The sequence below is a fragment of the Taudactylus pleione genome, unplaced genomic scaffold (assembly GCF_031769625.1).
Source record: "Taudactylus pleione unplaced genomic scaffold, aTauple2 ptg000503l, whole genome shotgun sequence".
Lineage (NCBI taxonomy): Eukaryota > Metazoa > Chordata > Amphibia > Anura > Myobatrachidae > Taudactylus > Taudactylus pleione.
Window position 1 is genome coordinate 868,962 of NW_028284905.1, and position 23,582 is coordinate 892,543.

Here is a 23,582-nt window from a genome sequence, read left to right on the forward strand (position 1 = left end):
GGGGTCCACAGGGTGACCTTGGGGGTATAGCTGGATCCTGGATCCTCGGGCACCACGGAGTTAAAGCTTTTAGCTGCTCCCAGGATGCACTTGGGTCCAACCTCCCCTATACCCCGCCCCCGAGCCACAGGCACCTCAGTTTAAGATGGTGCCCGGCCGGAGTCGGGTCACCCTGCGGGCGGGGGGCTGCAGCCTCCTAAAGCTTTTTTTTTTAACTTAGTTAAATTTATTTATTTTTTTGACTATAGTTTTTTTCTCCAGAGCGGCAGCGCTGGGCTGTCTGTACAGACGCCCACGCTGCCGCTCCTTCTCCCTGCTGGCGCCGCGACGCCAGCACTGAACTGGGGATCGCGGCGGGGTAAGCCAGAGTCTGTACTAGCCGGACTCTGGCTTCCCCCGGGACTGCTGCCGGAAGACGCCGGGGAGATCAGGTAAGCCGCGCACCGCTGATTAGCGGCGGTGCGCGGGTTCCTTTCAAATGCAGTCCCATGCCCCCGGTTCTAGGGGACAGACCGGGGGCGCTAGCGGTGGCGGCGGGCCCCCCCTCCATCGGAGGCATACCCCGCCAGACCACTAGACCACCAGGGTAATTAAGCGGCAAGCGGGATGCCGCAACCTTGGGGGTTAATATGCTAGCCAGGGGAGGAAGCCTTCCCTGTCTAGCGGCTCCTCCCTTCAGCTCAGCGCGCCTTTCAGCTCGGCGTCTGGCGTCGCTGAGCTGCAGATACTCGGCCACTCCTCCTCTGAGGTCTCCAGCGGCCATTTTCTCTGTGGCAGTGTGGATTCTCTCAGGGAGCACGCGGACCGGTCCCCCTGTGTACCTCTCCCCCGACAAGGACAGTGTACACAGCACTATAGCCCTCCCAGACACTGAATCTGGGAGGTTGATTGTAGTGGAAAGGTGCAGTGAGTATCTTCCTGCATGGTATGTGACTTTTGCTAGTGCTGCCTGTCTGTGTCTTTTTTCTACTTACTGTCAGCCTGTACCTATCCCTTTCCTTCTCCTACAAGCCCTACAGGTGTGCGGGGGAAGGGTGTTTCTACTGACCTCACCTATATAGATCACGTATTTGTGAGGTCCGTCACATACAGTTGTGTGCTACACGGTGCCATATTGTGGGCTGTTGTTCAGCACACTGGTGAGTGCGCACGTTTTCTTCCTAAGTCATGTCTGAGGAGGAGATTGAGCACTCCGGGGCTCCAGCATTGTTCTCCTGCAGGCGCTGTTCTGCAGGAGTGGATAGGGAGGATTTGTCACAGGACGGCCTGTGCGGATGGTGCCAGGCGGTCCCTGGTACGTCTAAACCTCCCATTTCGCAGGAGCCACCATGGGCGATGTTTTCCCAGGTGCTGGTGTCCATCGCGGACCGTCTGTCGGTCCCGACTGCCGCCCCTACTAGGGCGTTGCCCCAGCCTGCCATCCCCCTTTCCCCGGGTGTCCCACAATTATTGCAGACTCCCCCGGGGTCTCAGCCTGTTGGTCCCTATGCGGGGTTGCCAATGTATATTCAGTCAACCCCTGTGGCACAGCCGGCTGTGGTGCCGTTTCAGGCTCCTGTGACAGCTCCTCCACCCTGGGTGGATGCGCTTTCCCACACTGTCCAAGATTTGGCGGCAGCATCTTCGGCTTTTCAGTCGATGTTGCGCAGTGACGTGCCCTCCAGGGCGTCTAAACGCTCAGTCATGGCACAGGCTGCGCATCTTTCGGATTCTGAGGGGTTCTCGGATGATGGTGAGGTACAGGATGACTCAGCCTCAGATGCCTCAGTCCAGGAGGTAGACACTAAGTCTTCCATCAATGTGCGGGCTCTGGTTAAGGCGGTGCGGGCTATTCTTCTGATTGAGGATGAGGCACCCGCTCCCAAGTCAAGGTATCCTAGTTTTAAAAAAGCTAAGGTTACTTCTACAGCGTTCCCCTTGTCTGATCAGTTGACTGTTCACATGGCGGTGGCCTGGCAGACGCCCAGTAAGCGTTTCCTGCCACAGAAACGCTTGGCGTCCAATTATCCATTCCCGGAAGCGCATTGTAAGAAATGGGAAACTCCGCCTGCAGTCGATTCCCATGTAACACGCCTCATCAGGAGTGCTACTTTGCCATTGCCGTCTATATCCTCGCTGAAGGATCCTACGGACAGGAAGGTGGAGACTTGTCTAAAGTCTATTTATTCTCTCTCAGGGGCTGTAGCCCGGCCGTCCATGGCCATCTCCTGGGTGGCCAAGGCCATTGAGGGGTGGGCCAACGCCTTGGAGGACACGTTTACGGATGAATCTCCGGACGTCCAGAGGGCGTTGTTAGGACAGATGAGAGATGCCGCCTCCTACATTGGAGAAGCATCTTTGGATGCTAGCCTGTTGACCTCTAGGGTTTCGGCGGCAGCAGTGTCTGCTCGTAGATCCTTGTGGTTGCGGTCTTGGAGAGCAGACGCGGATTCAAAGAAAGGCTTGGAGGCCTTACCTTTTAATGGGGAATTACTATTTGGTCCGGACCTGGACAAAATAGTAGATACCCTGGCAAAATCCAAGTCAGCCTTCCTCCCTTCAGCTACTACACCTGCTAAGGTCCGGAGCTCTGCGTTTCGTTCCTTTCGGGTTCAGGGCAAGGCAAAGGGTCAGTCCTTCCCGAGGCAGTCCGCACCCAAGACCGCCTCAAAGCCAAAGAAGCAAGCCTGGAGTGCTAGGCGCCCCTTCTTCCAAGCCAGAAGATAAGCCTTCTGCGTGATGGGACGGGCCTCCCTCTGGGGGACCCCAGAGTGGGAGGCCGACTTCTTCAATTCGCCCAGTGCTGGCACAATACCACCACGGATGCCTGGGTGCGAGAAGTGGTCTCCCAGGGGTACGCCCTGTCTTTTCGGCAAAGGCCGCCTTGCCAGTTTTTTTGCACAAGTCCTTCTCAGGACAAAACCAAGGCCTTGCAGGTTCAGCAAGCCATAGAGGCCTTGCTGACGGCGGGGGTCATTATACCCGTACCACAGTCTCAACGTGGGATGGGGTATTACTCTACGCTGTTTCTGGTGCAGAAACCCAATGGCTCTCATCGCCCCATCCTCAATTTGAAGTCCCTGAACAGGTTTCTCAGGGTTCCCAAATTCAGGATGGAAACTTTGCGTTCCATCATACTGGCGATGGAACCGGGGGATTATATGGTCTCCCTGGATATCCAGGACGCCTACCTCCATGTGCCTATAGCAACATCGCACCAACGGTTTCTGCGGTTTGCTATTCTCCACAACCACTACCAATTCAGGGCTCTACCCTTTGGTCTCTCCACGGCACCAAGGGTATTTACCAAGGTGATGGCGGTCATGGCGGCTCACCTTCGGAGCCAGGGGATACGGTTGCTACCGTATCTAGACGACCTCCTCTTGCTGGCAAGCTCCCCGGAGGTACTGATCCAGCATCTCCACCTGACGGTCGCTTGTCTACAGGCGCACGGCTGGTTGATCAACTGGAAGAAATCCTCCCTCATCCCATCACAACGGATGGTTCATTTGGGGGCCCTGCTGGACTCTCGTCAGCAACGGATTTTTCTGACTCCAGAGAAGGTCTCCTCCTTACAGCTGCGGATTCACAGTTGTCTGAGCAGTGGCAGAGTGTCGGTGCACTCAGCGATGAGAGTTTTGGGGTCCATGGTGTCGGCATTCGACATGGTGGAGTTTGCCCAGTTCCATTCCAGGCCCCTGCAGGGGCTGATTCTTTCAGAATGGAACGGATTGCCACACAGGATCCGCTCTCAGATGCTGGTGTTGTCCTCGGAGGTGCGTCTGTCCCTAGCCTGGTGGCTGCAGACAGCGCATCTCCTGGAGGGGCTCCCCTTTTGGATCCCGGAATGGGTTCTGCTCACGACAGATGCCAGTCTCCGGGGTTGGGGGGCGGTGACAGGCTCCTTGTCACTTCAGGGTCGTTGGTCGGCGGAGGAAGCGATTCTTCCCATCAACATCCTGGAACTGCGGGCAGTATACAGAGCCCTGCAGTCGTCCGGCACCGCTCTTCACGGAAGGGCCGTTCAGGTGCAGTCAGACAACGCCACCACGGTGGCGTACATCAATCACCAGGGAGGGACTCGCAGTCGAGCTGCGATGTCGGAGGTGTCCCGCGTCCTGGCTTGGGCGGAGCGCTATCTTCCAGCTCTCTCGGCAGTTTTCATCCCAGGAGTCCTCAATTGGGAGGCAGACTTCCTCAGCCGTTACGATGTGCATCCCGGGGAATGGTCGCTTCATCCAGAGGTATTCCAACTACTCGTGGACAAGTGGGGGCTGCCAGAGCTGGACCTGATGGCGTCCTGTTACAATCACAAGCTGCCTGTGTACGGGTCAAGGACAAGGGACGCAGGCGCAAGTCTGATAGACGCACTGTCGGTGAAATGGCTGTTTCAACTGGCTTACTTGTTCCCTCCGATATCTCTGCTGCCTCGGGTCCTGCGCAAGTTCAAACAGGACGGAGGCACACTGATCCTGGTGGCCCCAGCGTGGCCCAGAAGGCCGTGGTACTCCGATCTGCGGAGCCTGTCCATCGACGCTCCGTACCTCCTACCTCAACGGCGGGATCTGTTGTCTCAGGGGCCCTGTCTTCACCCGGATCTGGGTCGACTATCTTTGACGGCGTGGCTCTTGAGACAGCCGTCCTGAGGTCTCGGGGCTTTTCTAGCTCCGTTATTACCACCATGCTGAGGGCGCGCAAGCCTGCTTCCGCGAGGATCTATCACAGAGTGTGGCACACTTGCTTTCAGTGGTGCGAGGCCAGAAACTATGATCCCTAGGTGTTCCGAGTTTCGCGTATTCTGGCTTTCCTTCAGTCCGGTTTGGACTTAGGATTACGTCTTTCTTCACTGAAGGTACACGTGTCTGGTCTGTCGGTGTGGTTCCAGCGCAGGATCGCTGCTATGCCGGACGTACACACCTTTTTCCAGGGTTTTTTGAGAATCCAGCCTCCCTTTGTGCCACCTGTGGCCCCGTGGGATTTGGCGGTGGTTCTTAGGGCCTTACAAGGTCCTCCTTTTGAGCCCTTGGAGTCAGTGGAGCTCAAGTGGCTAACTTTTAAAACTGTTTTCCTCTTGGCAATTGCTTCTGCCAGGAGGGTTTCAGATTTGGGGGCGCTTTCTTGTCGTCCCCCTTTTCTGATTTTTCATCAGGACAGAGCGGTGCTTCGCACTCGTCCTAATTTCCTGCCTAAGGTGGTTTCCAGGTTCCACATTAATCAGGAAATTGTTGTACCAGCCTTTCAGTCACCTGATCTTTCGGCTGGGGAGACTTCCTTAGACGTTGTAAGGGCACTCCAGGTTTATGTGGACCGGACTAGTTCTGTGAGGAAGTCGGATTCTTTGTTTATCCTCTTTGGTTTTCACAAGAGGGGTTGGCCTGCCAACAAACAGACTCTAGCCCGTTGGCTTCGTTCTGTTATTATTGAGGCTTATATGCAGGAGGGTTTACCTGTTCCAGCCTCTGTTAAGGCTCATTCCACTCGGTCCGTGGGCCCTTCTTGGGCTGCTAGCCGTGGCGCCTCTGCTGTTCAGCTCTGTAAGGCGGCCACCTGGTCTTCCATTCAGACCTTTTTGAGGTTCTATGCGTTTGACACCTTTGCCTCTCAGGATGCATCCTTTGGGCGCCGGGTTCTCCTATCAGCACAGGAGCGTCCCCGCCCTTAGTTGGACTGCTTTGGGACATCCCCAAGGTCACCCTGTGGACCCCTATGGACCCTGAAGTAGAAAACAGGAGATATGGTAAGAACTTACCTTTGTTATCTCTGTTTCTACGAAGTCCATAGGGTCCACAGGGCACCCGCCCTGACGCACCTGGCTTCATATGGTCTCTGTGACTGGTCACCGGTTTTCCGTCTCCCATTTCTGTGAGTATGGTTCTTGTGTGTTCCAGTCTTCCTTCTCTCTGTTTCGTCTCCTCCTCCGGCCTGGGCTGCTTACCAACTGAGGTGCCTGTGGCTCAGGGGCGGGGTATAGGGGAGGTTGGACCCAAGTGCATCCTGGGAGCAGCTAAAAGCTTTAACTCCGTGGTGCCCGAGGATCCAGGATCCAGCTATACCCCCAAGGTCACCCTGTGGACCCTATGGACTTCGTAGAAACAGAGATAACAAAGGTAAGTTCTTACCATATCTCTTGTTTTCTAATACATTTCAGACACCATACTTCTGAATCAATACTGCGAATCAGTGCGTTAACAATCGGGAGACGTACGCGGTGCGGCTTAGACATATGCGCAATAGAAAAATATTGGCAGTGCGTGTGACTGAGGATCAGACCCTTAGTGCTCTTTTGATATGATATTCGTGTGGCAGGATCGAAGGCACAGCGCGATACGTAATTTCCAGGCAAATTGAAACGACATATCGCGCGGAACGCACAGTGTATACCCCCGATTGCACGCTCCCGCGGTCCGTATACGACATCATCTTCTGATTTCCCCTGCTGCGTGGCAGGTCAGGAGCTATCTTGTACGAGGTGGTGCAGTTCAATGATGGACAGAACAAGATATGGTTCCGTCGTTCATAGGATTGCACAGCGTGCGTGGGCTATCTCGCCTGGTCTGGGTTGAAGGGGAATTTTATCCGACCATCGTGCCGATTGCCCGTCATTTTAGTGTGTACCCACCCTTACACCCACTGAACTGCCCACACCAGCAATAAGATTACCGTTCAAGCTATTAGAGGGGCAAAGACACAACTTTTTAAGTTTATCATCTGAAGAATGGTGAATGCATGTCTTATTTATAGCTCTATATTCTAGTTAGGCTTTTACGTAGTCTGTGATATTAGTGTTTGATGATATATGATGGCTACACGTTTAGCCTCCTTTCTGGTAGTAATATTAGCATTTACTTGAATATCTCTAGTAATAAGGACCTGTCAGGACAGTTCTGCTGTGAAAGTGATCTGTACAAGAGCTCCGGGGTCTGCTGCTTCCAGCCACGTGTTAGAAGTTGCCATCTTCGGTTACATGAGTCCGGTCTTGCCCAGGTCTGATGCCTTGTACTCGGCTGCACGCTCACAGTAGGCTCAGCACTTGCGCGTCATTCTCCGAACCCCGCGGGCCGCGGCGTCCATTCATATTGCTGCTCTTTAACTGCAGCATTGAGGAAGTATCGTAATATGAAATCAATGATGAAAGTACAGATGTGGGCGATTTTCATACTGTAATTACAGGGGTTGAGTCCCCGATATCCAAAATCCTTGGGCCCAGGGGTATTTTGGATAACGTAATATTCCGTATTTTTTAATATTTGCATATCATATAGTGATGATACCCTATACACACAGCCTGAACGTAATTTTATACAATATTTTTCATAATCTGTGCCTTAGACAAAGTTTGTGTACATTGAACCATCAAATCAAAGGTTTCATTATCTCAGTGATGCCCAAAAAAATTCTATATTTTGGAATATTCCGTATTTTGGAGTATTTGGATATGGGAGCCTCAACCTGTAGTTTGTTTGCATTTAAATAACGCTACTCCTTTAATGTTCAGTATGTGTCCACTGTGTGGCGCTGTAGAGCTAAGTAACTTTCTGTCACCCAATTGCCTGAGTTCTAGGGCCCTGATTCAGAGCCGGACGCTCTGACCAGAGCGCTCGCTCTGAATCAGGGCCCTCCTCCATTAAAATGGAGTGTCCTCCTGGACGCTCGTATAGCTGTGGGTCACCACCCACAGCATATACGAGCGTCCAAAAAGAAGGTCGCGATGGTCTTGACCATCGCGACCATCGGACTTGCGAAGGAAACCCTGCGGTAGGGTTTCCCAGCCACAAGCCCTGGAGTGATTTTGGCTCTATCAGAGCCAAAATCACTCCCACTGACATCACTAGTGATGTCAGTGGGGCCGGCTTCAGACGGTAGGTGTTCCCATGGGAATGCCTCCGTCTGGCAGGCACGCCCACCAAAGGGTGCGTGCTGTCAGTCACCATCGACAGCACGCCCCCTTTGGTGCGAGACCCCGAGCGACGGATTCCCCGTCGCTCGCCGGGTCTCGCGCATGCGCACTACGGAGCTCCCTCCGTCGTGCGCATGCGCAGTGGGGAACATCGACCCACTTGCGAGCGTACTGCCGCTTGCGAGTTGGTCTGAATGACCCCCTAGGTTCCTACTTCACAATATATATTACTAGCTCTGACTTGCAGGTAATACTAGCTCCGACTTGTATGTATTACTAGCTCTGACTTGTATGTATTACTAGCTCTGACTATTAGGTATTACTAGCTCTGACTTGTAGGTATTACTAGCTCTCACTTGTAGGTATTACTAGCTTTGACTTGTAGGTATTACTAGCTCTGTCTTGTAGGTATTACTAGCTCTGACTATTAGGTATTACTAGCTCTGACTATTAGGTATTACTAGCTCTGACTATTAGGTATTACTAGCTCTGACTATTAGGTATTACTAGCTCTGACTTGTAGGTATTACTAGCTCTGATTTGTAGGTGTTACTGGCTCTCACTTGTAGGTATTACTAGCTCTGACTTGTAGGTATTACTAGCTCTGGCTTGTAGGTATTACTAGCTCTGGCTTGTAGGTATTACTAGCTCTGACTTGTAGGTATTACTAGCTCTGTCTTGTTGGTAATACTAGCTCTCACTTGTAGGTATTACTAGCTCTCACTTGTAGGTAATACTAGCTCTGATTTGTAGGTGTTACTGGCTCTCACTTGTAGGTATTACTAGCTCTCACTTGTAGGTATTACTAGCTCTCACTTGTAGGTATTACTAGCTCTGGCTTGTAGGTATTACTAGCTCTGGCTTGTAGGTAATACTAGCTCTCACTTGTAGGTATTACTAGCTCTGACTTGTAGGTATTACTAGCTCTCACTTGTAGGTATTACTAGCTCTGACTTGTTGGTATTACTAGCTCTGTCTTGTAGGTATTACTAGCTCTGTCTTGTAGGTAATACTAGCTCTCACTTGTAGGTATTACTAGCTCTGACTTGTTGGTATTACTAGCTCTGTCTTGTAGGTAATACTAGCTCTCACTTGTAGGTATTACTAGCTCTGTCTTGTTGGTAATACTAGCTCTGTCTTGTTGGTAATACTAGCTCTCACTTGTAGGTATTACTAGCTCTGTCTTGTTGGTAATACTAGCTCTCACTTGTTGGTAATACTAGCTCTCACTTGTAGGTATTACTAGCTCTCACTTGTAGGTATTACTAGCTCTCACTTGTAGGTAATACTAGCTCTGATTTGTAGGTGTTACTGGCTCTCACTTGTAGGTATTACTAGCTCTCACTTGTAGGTATTACTAGCTCTGGCTTGTAGCTATTACTAGCTCTGGCTTGTAGGTATTACTGGCTGGCTTTTGTCAGAGTCAGTAATATCCTTCTGCAGGTATTTTTGCAGGTTATTGGCAATAATGTATACAGCTTGCAGTTACGTCGGCGCACCTCCACTCAACTCCCCCTATGTGAGCGGCCCTGCTGTAGTCCCATTACACATCCCTGGTCTCAGGTGTACATGCGATTGTAATGTGCACAACTCTGAATTTTCCATACATGCATACGCTCACTTTTGAAACATGCGCATTGCAAAATAAACCCACAGTATAGAGATATCCCCTGCAAACAGGCTTCAGCCCCGCTGTAAAAAATCTCTACATCATAGAAGCTGCACCACGGCTGTCTCCAGCTTTACGTAATTATCTACATTCTGTACATATGCATTTGTCCCAGTTACTTGATAAGGCATATGTTATTCTTAATTAGGGGGATAGCCCTCTTGACAGTGTGGGGGTCCAGCTCTGCACATGGGGGTCCCCAGGCACCGTTAATACATCTCTGCAAGAATGGGTAGTATGTGTGAGTTGTGTTTAGTAACTTGTATTGACTGTGATTGTAAGTTTTGTTACATGAATTGTTCTTAGGGCTTATACACGCAAGGTAACCAAACATAGGACAATAGCATTTTACCTGCAGTCCTCAGTCCTATTAGATAAGACTGTGCCTTTAGTACTTAATTGCAAAGCTATTTAACTGCAGAAAGGTCCATTTTAGGCTTTTTGCAGCAGGTTTTTTTTTTTAGCCTTGCTCTTAAATCTATCATTGGGAACCTCCCCCCCCTTCCCTTCCCTTCCCCTCCTGCAGAAATCCGGCGTCTGCCCTGGCAGGAGAGCAGTAGTTTCAGGCATTAACGTTGGTCAGTCCCGCAGGGTGTGTCCTGTACGTCGCCAAGCTGGAATTCATCAGGGACCCGACTTGTTTTCTGTGCTCTCATCATTTTTTCCTCTTAGAGTTTCTTCTGTCAGAAGATGGCGGGCAGCAGATCATTTCCATAAGCGACGCTTTCATCAAAGGTAATTCCTTATTTGCATGTTATTTCTATGTATTTTACTTCTTTCAACCTTCGCATGATCCCTCCCAGTTTATTTAAAGCTCTTTCTGTTGCATAATTACAGCGATTTCACTTCCAGGCTCTGTGATGAGTCATTGGACGCTGCAAGGAAACGAGGAAAGGCTTAAACTTCATAGGGGGAGATGTATCGAGTCGTGGAGAGAGACATAGAGTGGAGAAGTTTCTCAAATCATCCATTCAGCTTCTAACTGTCATTAATGTAGCAATGTAGTGTATGAAATGATTGGTTGTTATAGACAACTTCTCCATTTTATCTCTCTCCAAGGTTTGACCGATCCCGCGCCGTATCTTTAAATGCAATGTAAGGGGTGGTACAAACGGAGTAATTCTATCTCCGTGATCTGCATGTTCTGTTCATTTATACGCAAAACAGGATCATTTATGACCAACTATATTTATTAAAACCATTAAAAAAAAAAATTAGATACCGTAGCAATATTTTTTTTTTTGTATCGTTAAAGATAATTTATGCTGTGTGTCTATAGACAGGAACAGGAAAAGTAACGCTGCCCGGACGTTCTTAGTACATAACCACTTTACCACTTTACCACTTTACCACTTTACCACTTTACCACTTTACCACTTTACCACTTTACCACTTTACCACTTTGCCACTTTGCCACTTTGCCACTTTGCCACTGATGAGCTGACACTGTAAACAACACAATAATACAAGTGAATATACATAGAATTATTAATAAGACATCATATAGCACACATTCTATGTAATGGGACAGCATAGGAGAGTAGTAATATTATTGAGAATGGCGACTATCTCCTGGAAATCAGACCATGAACAAGACCGTACACGCCATACCACCACAATGCCAGCGGCTCCCTCGCTAAATGACCGTGATTATGAACGTTTCTGCCACAATATATTATAGGCCAGTGGCAGCAACATACATGGGATAATGCACCTTCTGCTGCACATTTCATAGGAATTATGTGACCCTATCAAAAAAGGCTGCAGGAAAAGTGCTTTAATACAGTTCTCAGAGACCCAAAGGGGACCAGTAAATTTACTTTACACAGTGGTGGCTGCATTATACCAGCTAATAATACACATTCCCACGGATGACCTCCGAACTCGCTGTGTGGGAAATGCGCCAGAACTGATTCACCGACGGCATTCAAAGGTCAGAAACAATGTAGATATAGGGGTCAATCCAATTAGATGCGAGCTGCTATTTTCTCTTGGAATTCGCACAGCAAATTAATTTTGCACTGAATCGGTCAGACTGAATTCGCATCTTTACATTCGCACCTCTCTGAGGGTGAGCGATGGGAAGGAAAATCTTTATTTTAAGGTTAAAATGTTGGGACACCGTGCTGAACTCCTTGGACACTCCCTCTAATGACTAGGCAATTGGAAATTTCCAATTAGCTTAATTAGTCCAATAATTACATGTGTTTTTTTAGGGGTAAAAAAAAAAAAATATATCCCTAATTTTTTTTGTTTGTTTGTTTGTTTAGGCACCCCAAATTTAATTACAATATTTTTTTAATTGAAAAATAATTTTATTTTTTTTTATCATTTTTTTGAAATTTTTCCTATTTTTATTTTTTTTTTGCATTTTTCGTTTAATTTGTTTGAGATTAAACGTAAAAAGTTGTTTTTTTTATCATTGTCTTGCATTTTTTTAAAAAAAAAGCACAAATCAACCATTTCAAACCATTTAAAAACCTACAGTAGCTTCCTAATGCCCACCAACAGCCTTCTATACGGTCCTGCTAACAAAATTATCCATTTTGGGGGGTCCAGGATGGTCTCCCCACTTTTTCATGCACTTCTCTCAAATCTCATTTGGCAGTCAATTCGCACCCCTTCGCTGCGAGTAGTACGAATAGGCATATTTAATTGGATTGGAGAGTTCTCGGGAGCGCGCTTCGATGCAAAGTCTGCGAGTTTCAAGAAACAAACTCGCTACTCGCACCTAATTGGATTGACCCCTAAATGTAGATCAAATTAGAAGCTTCAGTATGCCGTACCACCAATTAAACCATTGGAATTGAAATTTGAAATAATAAAAAATAATTTAAAACAGAGACCAAAATACTATATTTGGTGATGTACCGATGTGTTCTCATACACTCTTTGTGCAGTCGCGCCAAACAGCCCTTCTCGGCGCGCCAGGTCCCGTGCGACTCTGCTTGCGCCTAGCATCTTTCGCTCATCGTTTTCACCCAGATACACATTTTAGTTGCAATACTATGCAGCAAAACTACTTCACAAGACTGCACTGATTTATTTGATACGCGACACCTGTATATCTGTGTGCGATTAAGTCTGAATATTTATTCACAGTGCTGCGTGCAGCGAGCGCGGCTTTTTTCCACGCCAGGCTCTGCTCTGCTTCTTATACAGATTCAGACTCCATTGCACAGACATAACGTCACATATCAAATGGATTCGTGCAGTTTCATGAAACTATTTGTCGCAACCGATTGTGACTTAGACGAATTTTCAGACAAAAAAAGATGTGAAAAAGGCGCTGCACCGCTTGGCGAGGCATCTCGTGCCGCATGGCGTGCAGAGGTTGTGTGCATTAGGACACATCAGTATAGGGATAATTGGTGAACCACAGTGCTCAGCCCTGCATCACCGGGGTAAACTGATAAATAGTCCTTAAAAAAAAAAAAAAAAAAAACATTTATTAAAGCTGGTAATTCATTGTAAAATGTAAATTTATAGACTATACATTACCTGTACTCTCTATAGACCTGTCCATATAGGCACAGGTGATAGTGAGCGAATGTTGGAGCAGTGTACAATACTTACGCTGTGTATAGATTACTTTTTATCTTGTCCAACATTAAAATAAAGACCTGGATCAAAGCAGGTTTCAACTTAGCTACCGACCTGCAGAGTTTCATCCCATCCAGTAGCAGATGGCAGGGTCCCGGCTATAGGTGCCCTCCGCCTGGCAGGGATGAGTTTTGCTACCGGTGTTAGAGGAAAGTGTGACAAAATGTGTATTTACAGACACAATTCAGTGTTAAAAGTAAAGGGCGTTGGGGTGAAAAATGAACACTAGGTACATCACCCCATTAGAGTGCTGAGACCAATAGCATCTACACAGTACTTAAGATGCAGCCAGCATTAGGTCCCCTGGGTGACTTATACATGGTTATATTTGTACTGATCCCGCCCGACTCCATACTTAGATTTGCGATGAGTTTACCTGTAAAATCGCCACCAACAGTTTGGAGTAGTAACTAAACAAAGTTGTAATCCCCCCCCCCCCCATATTTGGTATGGCACATCTCCTGAGGTCATATCATGTCTGGTGTGAATGGTAATTGTACACTAGGCATATGGGGGAATTCCATATTTTACAGCCTTTCCCGTATAATCACTGACTATTGTGCGACTACATTTTATGTGTGCTGTGGATAAAATTATGTAGGTTTAAAAGCATTAGAAGTGGAATTGAATCGGCCTTGGCTGGTACAGTTCATTATGTTCTATTTCCCCTATAGAGTGTACGCTTTCCGAGCAGGGCCCTCTTACATCCCATGTCTGTCTTGTTTTATTACTGTTACTCTTCGCATTTGTGCGACGGAATACGCTGCGCTATATAAATAACTGATGATAATAAATAACTGTAAGGGGTAGTTGTATGTCTGCAATTCACGAAGGCATCTATTTACTAAGCCGTGGATAGAGATGAACTGAGCGGAGATAAGGTCCCAACCAACCAGCGCCTAACTGTCATTTTTCAAACACAGCCTGTGACATGGCAGTTAGGAGCTGACTGGCTTGGGACTTGATCTCCGTTCACTTTATCTCTGTCCAAGTCTTGGTAAATAGACCACTTTAGTCTCCAATAGCATTACTGGCTCACAGCACCGAGGTCAGGAGTTCTGTTCCCAGTCATTGGCCCTATCTGTGTAGAGTTTGTATGTTCTCGCTGTGTTTGCGTGGGTTTCCTTGAAGCTCCAAAAACATACTGGTAGGTTCATTGGCTTCTGGAGTGTACAAAGGGCTGGGGCGTATAGATAGTAAGCTCCCCTGGTGCAGGGGCTGGGGAAGTGCTGCTGAATCTGCGCGCGCTATATGAATAACTGGTAATAAATAATTCACATGATGATTTCACTCCTAGAATCTTTATTTAATCGACGAGTGGAAGAGAAATCGAAGGATCTGCCCTTCACGCCGCTGGGCTGGCATCACAACACGCTGGACCAGCTAAGGGAAGAGAATGGGGAGAAGCAGGCGATGGAGCGGCTCTTGTAAGGAATATTATTCCACTTGGGAAGCAAAGTGCCGGGGAACTAGCGGCTCACGCCGGTGTTTGACTTCCCCGCAGGTCTGCCAACCACAGCCACATGATGTCGCTGCTGCAGCAGCTGCTGTACAACGAGTCCCTGCACCTCTCTTGGCGCGACGTCATCGTGTCAGTGGTATGCCAGGTGGTGCAGACCGCCCGGCCTGATGTGAAAAAAGACGACGACATGGACATCCGCCAGTACGTCCACATAAAGAAGGTGCGTGACGCCATGGTGCAGGGAGATTCTGTTTTATGCTGCGTTTACCGGCGGCTAGTACTACGAACAAGACTCCGTGCGAGTTTAATAAAAAAAAAAAAAAAAAAGCTTGGTACTGAGGCCCGTATTCAATTTGATCTCAGCCGCGATACTTTTTCGCCTCCCGGACTCTTCGCCTGTTTTGCAGGCAGATAAGTATCGTGCGCGTATCGCCGCATTCAATTTGAAAGTAGGCGAAAATGGGACCCAGCAAACTTAAACAAGTGGAAAGTTCTGTCAGTTTTGGGGAAATCGACCTGAGACCCCCCCAAAAGATGCTCTGAAAAGGGGGTTCACTATGGTACCCCCCGATTTGGCTTGCTGAAGGTATTTGGTGTTTTTAAACGGGCTCAATAGCTGCTAAATAGCGTTTTTCTATAAGTTTTTCTATACGTGGTGCAGAATAGTATTCTGGAGGTTTTTTTGCAGAAAATAACTTAACTTATCCCAGCAAATTTGGGGTACTTGAAAATGGGGGTCAGCATATTTTAAAGTTGCTAAAGTGAAGTTGAAAAAATCGTGAAAAATCACTGAAATGAAAAAAGCACTTTGTGCATACTTGGGGACCCCCCCCCCAGAGTCAAGTTCTCTACTTTTTAACTTTGTCCCCCAACATTTTTTTTTTCGCCCCCAAATTCAAACTGATTTTTTGGGGTGTCCTTAAGTGTTTTTTTTTTTAATTTTTGACACAGTTTACCTTTGGGGGACTGTCTGAAGGCTGCACGGGGGTTCCCGCAACGTTGCACCCCAAAACCCCAATTCTGCACTTTTTTCCGCCTGCTATTCATAGGCGAAACTTTTTCGCCTATTACATTATATTGACTTTCCACCTAGGTGGAAAGTCAAAACAGGCGAAAATGACGTCATCGGCGAAAATTTTTCCCCAAAAACTTGCGAAAACGGCTTTTCGCTCCAAATTGAATACGGGCCATAGGCTCCTAAATGTTTAGATGGATGATTAGTTGACATTTCACAATAAAATGGAATTATACAAATCTTTGGCCTAATATAAGGTAAAATCACTGATCTCTCATCGTATAACTTTTGGCAGATCCCCGGTGGGAAGAAATCGGACTCCGTTGTGGTCAATGGCTTTGTCTGCACCAAGAATATCGCGCACAAAAAGGTAACATCATTGCCGGCCCTGCTCGCCGTATAGATCCCGCATTCCTCCTCCTGAAGGCTCACAGTACTCTTCTGCTTTGTTACAGATGAACGCCTGTATCAAAAGCCCCAAAATCCTGCTGTTAAAATGCTCCATTGAATACTTGTATCGAGAGGAGACGAAGTTTACGTGCATCGATCCCATCGTCCTTCAGGTCAGCGGCAGAAAACGGTAGCGCTTTGGTTTACGGACCAGGCGTCGTAGGGAAAACGCCAGCTCCGCCTGAAAGATGGACCATTACGTTTCTGCCCAGGATTATGATGGATTATAAAAATAAGAGACACAGGGGGGTATTCATGAAAGTTTGGATAGAGATAAAATTGTGAGAGAGAAAGTACCAACCAATCAGCTCCTAATGGTCATTTTTCAAGCAGCCTGTACCATGACAGTTAGCAGCAGCTTTCACGAATGCCCCCCTGTGGCTGATTCCGCAGGAATTGTCTGGGATGAGTGATAGTTTGGAATAACATAGATAGGACTATAAATATAATGCACTATAATACTTGAGTGACTGGAATTCTCTATGTAATATTATGGCAGGCGTAACGTGACAGGAAACTATTCAGATATGAAATAACCAATCTATGTTATCAGGAATAAGGCAGCATTCGGAGGCCGGGGTGAAACGACCGCTGCGTCCTGTAAATCTGTTCTGCATTTTCCGGTCCAAGCGCCCCTCTGGCGTATCGGTGTGACGCGCAGCTTTCAGCTGGAAATGTTTCCTGTCACATGAGAAGGGCGGCACGTGTCAGCAGCCTCACACACTATATATAACGTGTGTATTAGTAGTAATAGTATGCAGTGGTTGGAGAACATTTTGTTAGAGACGATTTATGTAGTACAGAGGTATTTGACACGCGGCCCTCCAGCTGCTGTGGAACTACATATCCCAGCATGTCCTACCACAGTTTTGCTATTAAGGCAATCTAAGACTGTGGCAGGTGGGGAGGAAACCGAGCAGACCTAAAATTTTAGGGACATACAAGGTAGATAAAATAAATGCAAATCTTACTCCCCTGATCCATCGGGATCCCGGGCAGGCAGACAGCACGCGGAGCGCTATTAATCTAATCCGTAATAAGCTCATCCAGTAACCGCGCTTCCTCCCTGTTGGCGTATGACGCCCATAAAACCTTTCATCGTGATTCATTGCCTTTTATGGCGCTCAGGCTATCTGGGTTTTTATTGGAAATGTATTTGTCAGCAGGAGCCTCCCTGTATCCCTATTGCGACAGTTTTGGTTAATGGTACAAATCCTCTTCTCCCTTAGCAATGTACAATGGACCATAACAAGGCTGCGCCCTTACTATAACAATCCCTGCGATCGCCGACATCTGCAGCATCAATTGTGGAAGCACCAAATCTCCCTCTATGCAGGTGATGCCCCGCTGGCAGCTGTGAGCCCCCCTAATTGGTAGATTTCTATGCTTGGCTCTCGGGCTGCAGACTAAGGGCCTGATTCAGAGCCGGACGCAATTAGCGCTCACTCGTCCTGAAAATAGGGGTGGCTATTCAAATGAACCGTTTGCTCTTTGCGGTCTGTTCACGGCTCTAGGTCTGAACGAGCGAACAAAACTTGCGGTCGTTTTTTTGATCAATACGCCCCCTGGCTGCTCGCATCCTACGTCATGTCCGCTATTTATTAGATTAATCGAGTACATCGACCAGCGTATGAGCTGCTCGCTATTCTTGTGGTTGGTTTTTCCTACCGCTATCTTGCGAGCAGTTCTGGCTATAAAATAACCCAGTGACGTGGTCAATGACGCTGCTGTTTTAATTATGCACACCCATAAAACGCCCGTTTTGACCTTTAAGCACGCCTGCGTTCGGATCTCCACTCCCCGTTTTCAAGCACCTTTCCCTGTTACCACCCACATACGCCTCATTCTGTCACTCAAATTATCAGGCATTCGCTATTTTGCGAGCACATGAATTTCGACCGCACTGACTGGTTCGCGCATGCGTATAACGATCCGTACGCATGCGCAGTTGGGCAAACATCGCTTGGAGCGAACGAGCGGCCGCTTACGAGCGGCTCTGAATCAGGCCCTAAACCCATAAATACTGAAGTGCGAGGTTTCTACATCCCGCAAGATCTACTGTGATATACACAACCGAGCCAGCTATCACCAGCTTTAGCAAGCTGACTGCCCGGCCTTACTGGCTAAATCAAAACAGACCTCCAATTTCGGAGAGTGGGCTGCTGATCTCCTCGATCGGTTCCTATTGAAATGGGCGACATTTATTTGGGAGGGAGAATGTATAAAATTCTGCTACAGTAGCCTACCTGGGGTGGTGGTGATGTGTTTAGCAACGCACTTTGCCCAACCTGTGCATGCCTTGTTCAGCCGTGGTGGGCAATTTTTGAAGCAGAGACCATCAGAGTCACAATGCTGTCTGTAAAATCCTAACCAGTGAGCTTGTTTTTCCTATTACTCTGGGTCCGAGCTTCCAGCCAGGGGCGTTTCTATAATGGGTGTAGTATGTGCAGTGACTCTGGCCCCTGGGTTGATGGGGGGGGGGGGCTGATCCTGCACCAAACCTTACAGGCTCCATGGCATTCTATGTAAAGTGTCCCAGAAGAAGATTACGGGTTAGGGGCCCTGCGGTAAGTATGGGTAGGTTGCTGCACTTGCCCCCCGTCCCCTGGGTCTTTATACTCCTCTGCCCAGAGTTAAGCTCTCATTCCTTTGCCAGTTGTTGTGCTCTATAGTAACCCTAGTTTTCTGTCGTGCTGCAGGACTCGCCCCTTTAGTCATCAGCAGGTGGAGCACACCTAGTAATCTACATAGAGCAAGTCAGCGCCTTAACTCACGTTTTGAAGCTCCAAGAAGAATATTCCGCCCCAACGAAAAAGCTTTTTTTCAAATCTGCGCGGACCTGTCGGTCAGACCGCAAAGCCTGTTGTCTATAGCAGGGGTCTTCAACCTTTAAGACAGTGTGGGCCACTAAGCTATACGCCACACAGTAGCACAATCTTGATTCACATTACACCACATAGTCATGTCCCTTATTCATGCATGACGCACAGCAGTGCCCCTTTAACACAATGTCCACATTTGTACCCCTAATACTCATAATGCCCATTGTAATAGAGCCCCTTATACAATGCCCCCAGTAGTGGTGCCCCTTATGTACTGCCCTCAGTAGTGGTAGTGCCCCTTATGCACTGCCCCCACTAGTGGTAGCGCCCCTTATGCAGTGCCCTTATTCATTGCCCCCAGTAGTGGTGCCCCTTATTCAGTGCCCCTTATGCCGTGCCCCCTGTACTAATGCCCCAATAGTAGTGAACCCAGTAGTAATGCCCCCTAGCAGTAGTGCCCCCTGTAGTGAAGCCGCTTACACATAAAAAAAAACCCAAAACCTTATACTTACCTTAAGCCCCGCTCCTGCGTCCGCTGCCATCCGATCCGCCTGGCTGCTCCTCTGAACTATGGGAGAGTCTCTCCCATAGTGCACTACACACTTGGCACTGTAGGCATTTCTTCAACCTTGCGCCACCCCCCCCCTCCCACCCTCGGATAGCTACACAAGCCCTTATACAGTGCCCCCAGTAGTAGTCCCTCAGGCAGTGCCCCCAGTAGAAGTCCCCCCCCCCCAGCAATGCCCCCAGTAGTAGTCCCCCCCCCCCAGCAATGCCCCCAGTAGTCCTCCCAGCAGTGCCCCCAGCGGTAGTCCCTCCCCCAGCAGTGCCCCCAGCGGTAGTCCCTCCCCCAGCAGTGCCCCCAGCGGTAGTCCCTCCCCCAGCAGTGCCCCCAGTGGTAATCCCCCCCAGCAGTGCCCCCAGTAGTAGTCCCTCCCCCAGCAGTGCCCCCAGTGGTAATCCCCCCAGCAGTGCCCCCAGTAGTAGTCCTCCGCCCCTCCCCCCCCAGCAATGCCCCCAGTGGTAATCCCTCTTCCAGCAGTGCCCCCAGTGGTGAAACCCCCCCCCCCAGGAGTGCCCCCAGTAGTAGTCCGCCCCCCCCAGCAGTGATCCCAGGGTCAGACAGGCACACACGTAAAAAAAATACAAAAAAGCTTCACTTACTTTAATCCCCGCTCCTACGTCGGCTCCTCTGTCCCCCCCCAGGCCGGCCCGCTCTGCATGCTGGGAGAAATGTCATGATGTCTCTCTCATCACCCACTGCGGGAGACGGAAAATGGAGCTCATGAGTAAGCACCAGCCCGGCTTCGGCAGTGGGCGCAGCAACCGATGAGTCTGTCTGACTCTCTTCGGCTGCTAAAACAAACACACAGCCGGCGGCGCCAGCGGCTGTGTGTTTGTTCCTAGTGGTGTAGTATGGGCCGCACTTATGGGCGATACACACTACACATTATTCCAGAGGAGCCCTGCAGTGGCCGGCGCTCTTAGGCAGCTGCCTAAGTTTGCCTAGCGGTAGAGACGGCCCTGACTGCTGGCGGTGCGGTGCAGATAGGAAGCCGGGCACCCGCTGGTAACAAAATCTCAGTGGGCATCTGGCAAATGGAGCCTCGGGTTGAAGACCCCTGGTCGGTAGCATCCTCATATGTCTTATCTTCACTATTTATTTAGAACTCGTGACTGCGCTACGCTTCATTTTACCGGTTCTGTACATTCAGCTGAAGTTGCTCATCCCTATATATAAATATTTGTGCCCATTTTCCGACTGATTTGTTTTCCTTTGACCGTCAGGAAAGGGAATTTTTGAAGAACTATGTGCAGAGGATTGTTGATGTTCGACCAACACTGGTTCTGGTGGAAAAAACGGTGTCCAGGATTGCGCAGGATATGCTCTTAGAACACGGAATTACCTTGGTTATTAACGTTAAGCCGGTATGTACAGTAAAAGTAAACTAAAATATGAATGAAGGAAATGGATTACTGTGGAACATCCGCTTTTTAAAATGTACATTTTTTTTTTTGTTGCTTACTCTTACAGAGATAAAGTACCAGCCAACCGGATCCTAGCTGTCACTTTTCAAATACAGCCTGTGACATGGCAGTTAGGAGCTGATTGGCTGGTAATTTATCTCTCCCCGAGCTTTGATAAATACCCCCCCCTGTGTCTTGAAAGTCACACTAAAAAATGTCTAGGGAAAAATGGCCCTCATTCAGAGCCGGACGCTCTGAGCAGAGCGCTCGCTGAGCCATCCTCCATAAAAATGGAGCGTCCTCCTGGACGCTCGTATAGCTGTGGGTCACCACCCACAGCACATACGAGCGTGCAGGATGAAGGTCGCGATGGTCTCGACCATCGCCAGTGCGACCAGAAGCCTGTGGTCGGGTTTATCGACCACAAGCCCTGGAGTGATTTTGGCTCTATCAGAGCCAAAATCACTCCCACTGACATCACTAGTGATGTCAGTGGGCCGGCTTCTGACGGTAGGCGTTCCCTTGGGAACGCCTGCGTCTGGCAGGCACGCCCCCGGCACGCCCACCAAAGGGGGCGTGCTGTCAATCAACATCGACAGCACGCCCCCTTTGATCAGACACAACGAGCGAAGGAAAGTCCTTCGCTCGTCGCGTCTGGCTCATGCGCACGACGGAGCTCCCTCCGTCATGCGCAGTGCACACCATCGACCCACTTGCGAGCGGACAGCCGCTTGCGAGTGGGTCTGAATGAGGCCCAATGTCTCCACTTCAGAAACCCAAGCGCATGGTGCTCTGCTATAGACCAAACAAAGTAGCTAGTTTTAGGGGGCGGTTCAGTACATACATTTAATGCTATATTTATCTCATGTAGTTATTTATTTAAATGGGTTTAAAAATATAAAGAAAAAATTTGCTTTTTCAAACCCTTAAGGAGCGTACACACGTAACGATTTTTTGAACAATTTAACTATAACGACGTCATTATCGTTTAAAATATCGTTCATTTTTTTGGGGTGAACGATAGTCGTTCATGTGCGCTCCCGTTTGTAGTTCATCGTCCATTCTGACTGTCCAACAATAACGATTTTCGTTCAGAAAATCGTACATGTTGTACAGAATCAACGATGTCCATTCACTGTATGCATGATTAAAAAATCGTTCATCGTTTATGAGAATCGTTGACAAAATTTAGTAACCAACGATTTTCGTCCACTTTTTCAAGGGAAAATCTGAACGACAATCGTTGGTTACTAAAATCGTTACGTGTGTATGCAGCTCGAGAGTTAAACTACACGAGATAAAAATGTAAGAATTGTATATATCAGCGGTGAGATCCCATTTGGTAGACAAAGTGCGATATAAATTGGGAATCCTAAGGTTATTCCAATCATTTGAGGCAGAATGACCCAAAAGACACGTTAAAGACGCTTAGCCCAGATGGCTTCAAATGTTACCCTTTATTTACACCAGCCTGCGCCTGTCTCCCCCTCATATGCTGGTGGTGGTCTCGCTGCATCTGGTGATGATGGGGTAGATGTAATAATCCATGGAGAGAGAGAAATTACCATCGGGATGTAGTTATAATCCCAACATTTGGGATGCCGACGCTTAGAATGCCGGCTCCGGCATCCCGACACCTGTCAGAATCCCGACCGCCGGCATTCCATCGGTAAGTATTGGGTTTATGGTTAAGCACAAAGGGGGGAGGGTTAGGTTTAGGGTGCGGGGGCAGGGTAAGTTTTGACACTCGGAAGGGAGGGTTAGGTTTAGGCAGTGGGGAGGGAGAGTTAGGGTTCTGGGTAGGATGAGGAGGGGGGTTAGTATACTGACCATCAGGTGTCGGTGTCCTAACCCTGACTGCTGGGATCCCGAGCATCGGCAACCTGTACCCAACCCAGTACCAACCAGCTCCTAACTGTCAATTTTCAAACACAGCCTGTAAAGTGACAGTTAAGAGCTGATTGGTTGGTACTTTATTTCCGTCCACTTTACCACTCTCTCTTAGTACATCTCATCATACTGTGAATGCTCCTCCCTGTATTGCGCAGTACACAGCACCATCACACAAACTACAAGATAAATAGAAGGTAAAGTCAGTCTGCCGGTAACGTATCCTGGCCTCCTTTTGGAAAATGAAAGTAAATGATGAATATTTGTTCCCCCACCACCCCATAGCGGACAGCGGTAACCTTCCAAACAACTCTGATCATTTCTGTGCCATCGTTCTGCAGCATCTCCCCAATCTCAGCCTCCTAGGTAACATCAATGTCCTATGCAGACACAAGTCACATATCCTGCCCCAAAGTGATTGGGAATAGAGGAGTGACCCCCCCCCCCTTCTCATAGCTGGTTTTACAGGCATTTGGTTCTAGGGCCAAGACACCGGTTCTGTATTTATTCTTCCGAACTGGTCAGACATTGGTGGATCAGGCAAACCGGAACATTGGCACCTTTCTCCGCTCAGCCTTCTCCTGCATCTGCTCTAAGTGTCTCTTTAAAGTCTGGTAACGGCAATATACTAGACCTATTTAGTGATTTATTTGTATTTTCAGATTTATTGTTTCGCTCAGTTACTATCTAAATGTGATTAGGACTTTAATAGCTTTACTAAGCTGGGCTTATTTACAAAGAATGGGTAATTGTTTTACTATACTTTAGTATTTCATCATACAGTTGTCTTCAGTAAGATAGACAACAGTCAAAGCTTTTATTTTTTA

The 23,582-nt window shown here is 48.4% G+C and overlaps 1 protein-coding gene across 2 annotated transcripts in view; it reads left to right on the forward strand.

Moving 5' to 3' along the window:
- The window catches only part of PIKFYVE (phosphoinositide kinase, FYVE-type zinc finger containing), a 216,656-nt gene that overhangs the window by 54,652 nt on the left and 138,422 nt on the right, over nucleotides 1-23,582 (forward strand). For both annotated transcript variants that reach the window (XM_088450027.1, XM_088450026.1), the window contains exons 13-18: nucleotides 10,218-10,280; nucleotides 14,446-14,575; nucleotides 14,653-14,830; nucleotides 15,921-15,995; nucleotides 16,081-16,188; nucleotides 20,686-20,826. In XM_088450027.1, coding sequence (XP_088306153.1) covers nucleotides 10,218-10,280; nucleotides 14,446-14,575; nucleotides 14,653-14,830; nucleotides 15,921-15,995; nucleotides 16,081-16,188; nucleotides 20,686-20,826 — 695 coding nt within the window. The remainder of the gene's footprint in view (nucleotides 1-10,217; nucleotides 10,281-14,445; nucleotides 14,576-14,652; nucleotides 14,831-15,920; nucleotides 15,996-16,080; nucleotides 16,189-20,685; nucleotides 20,827-23,582) is intronic.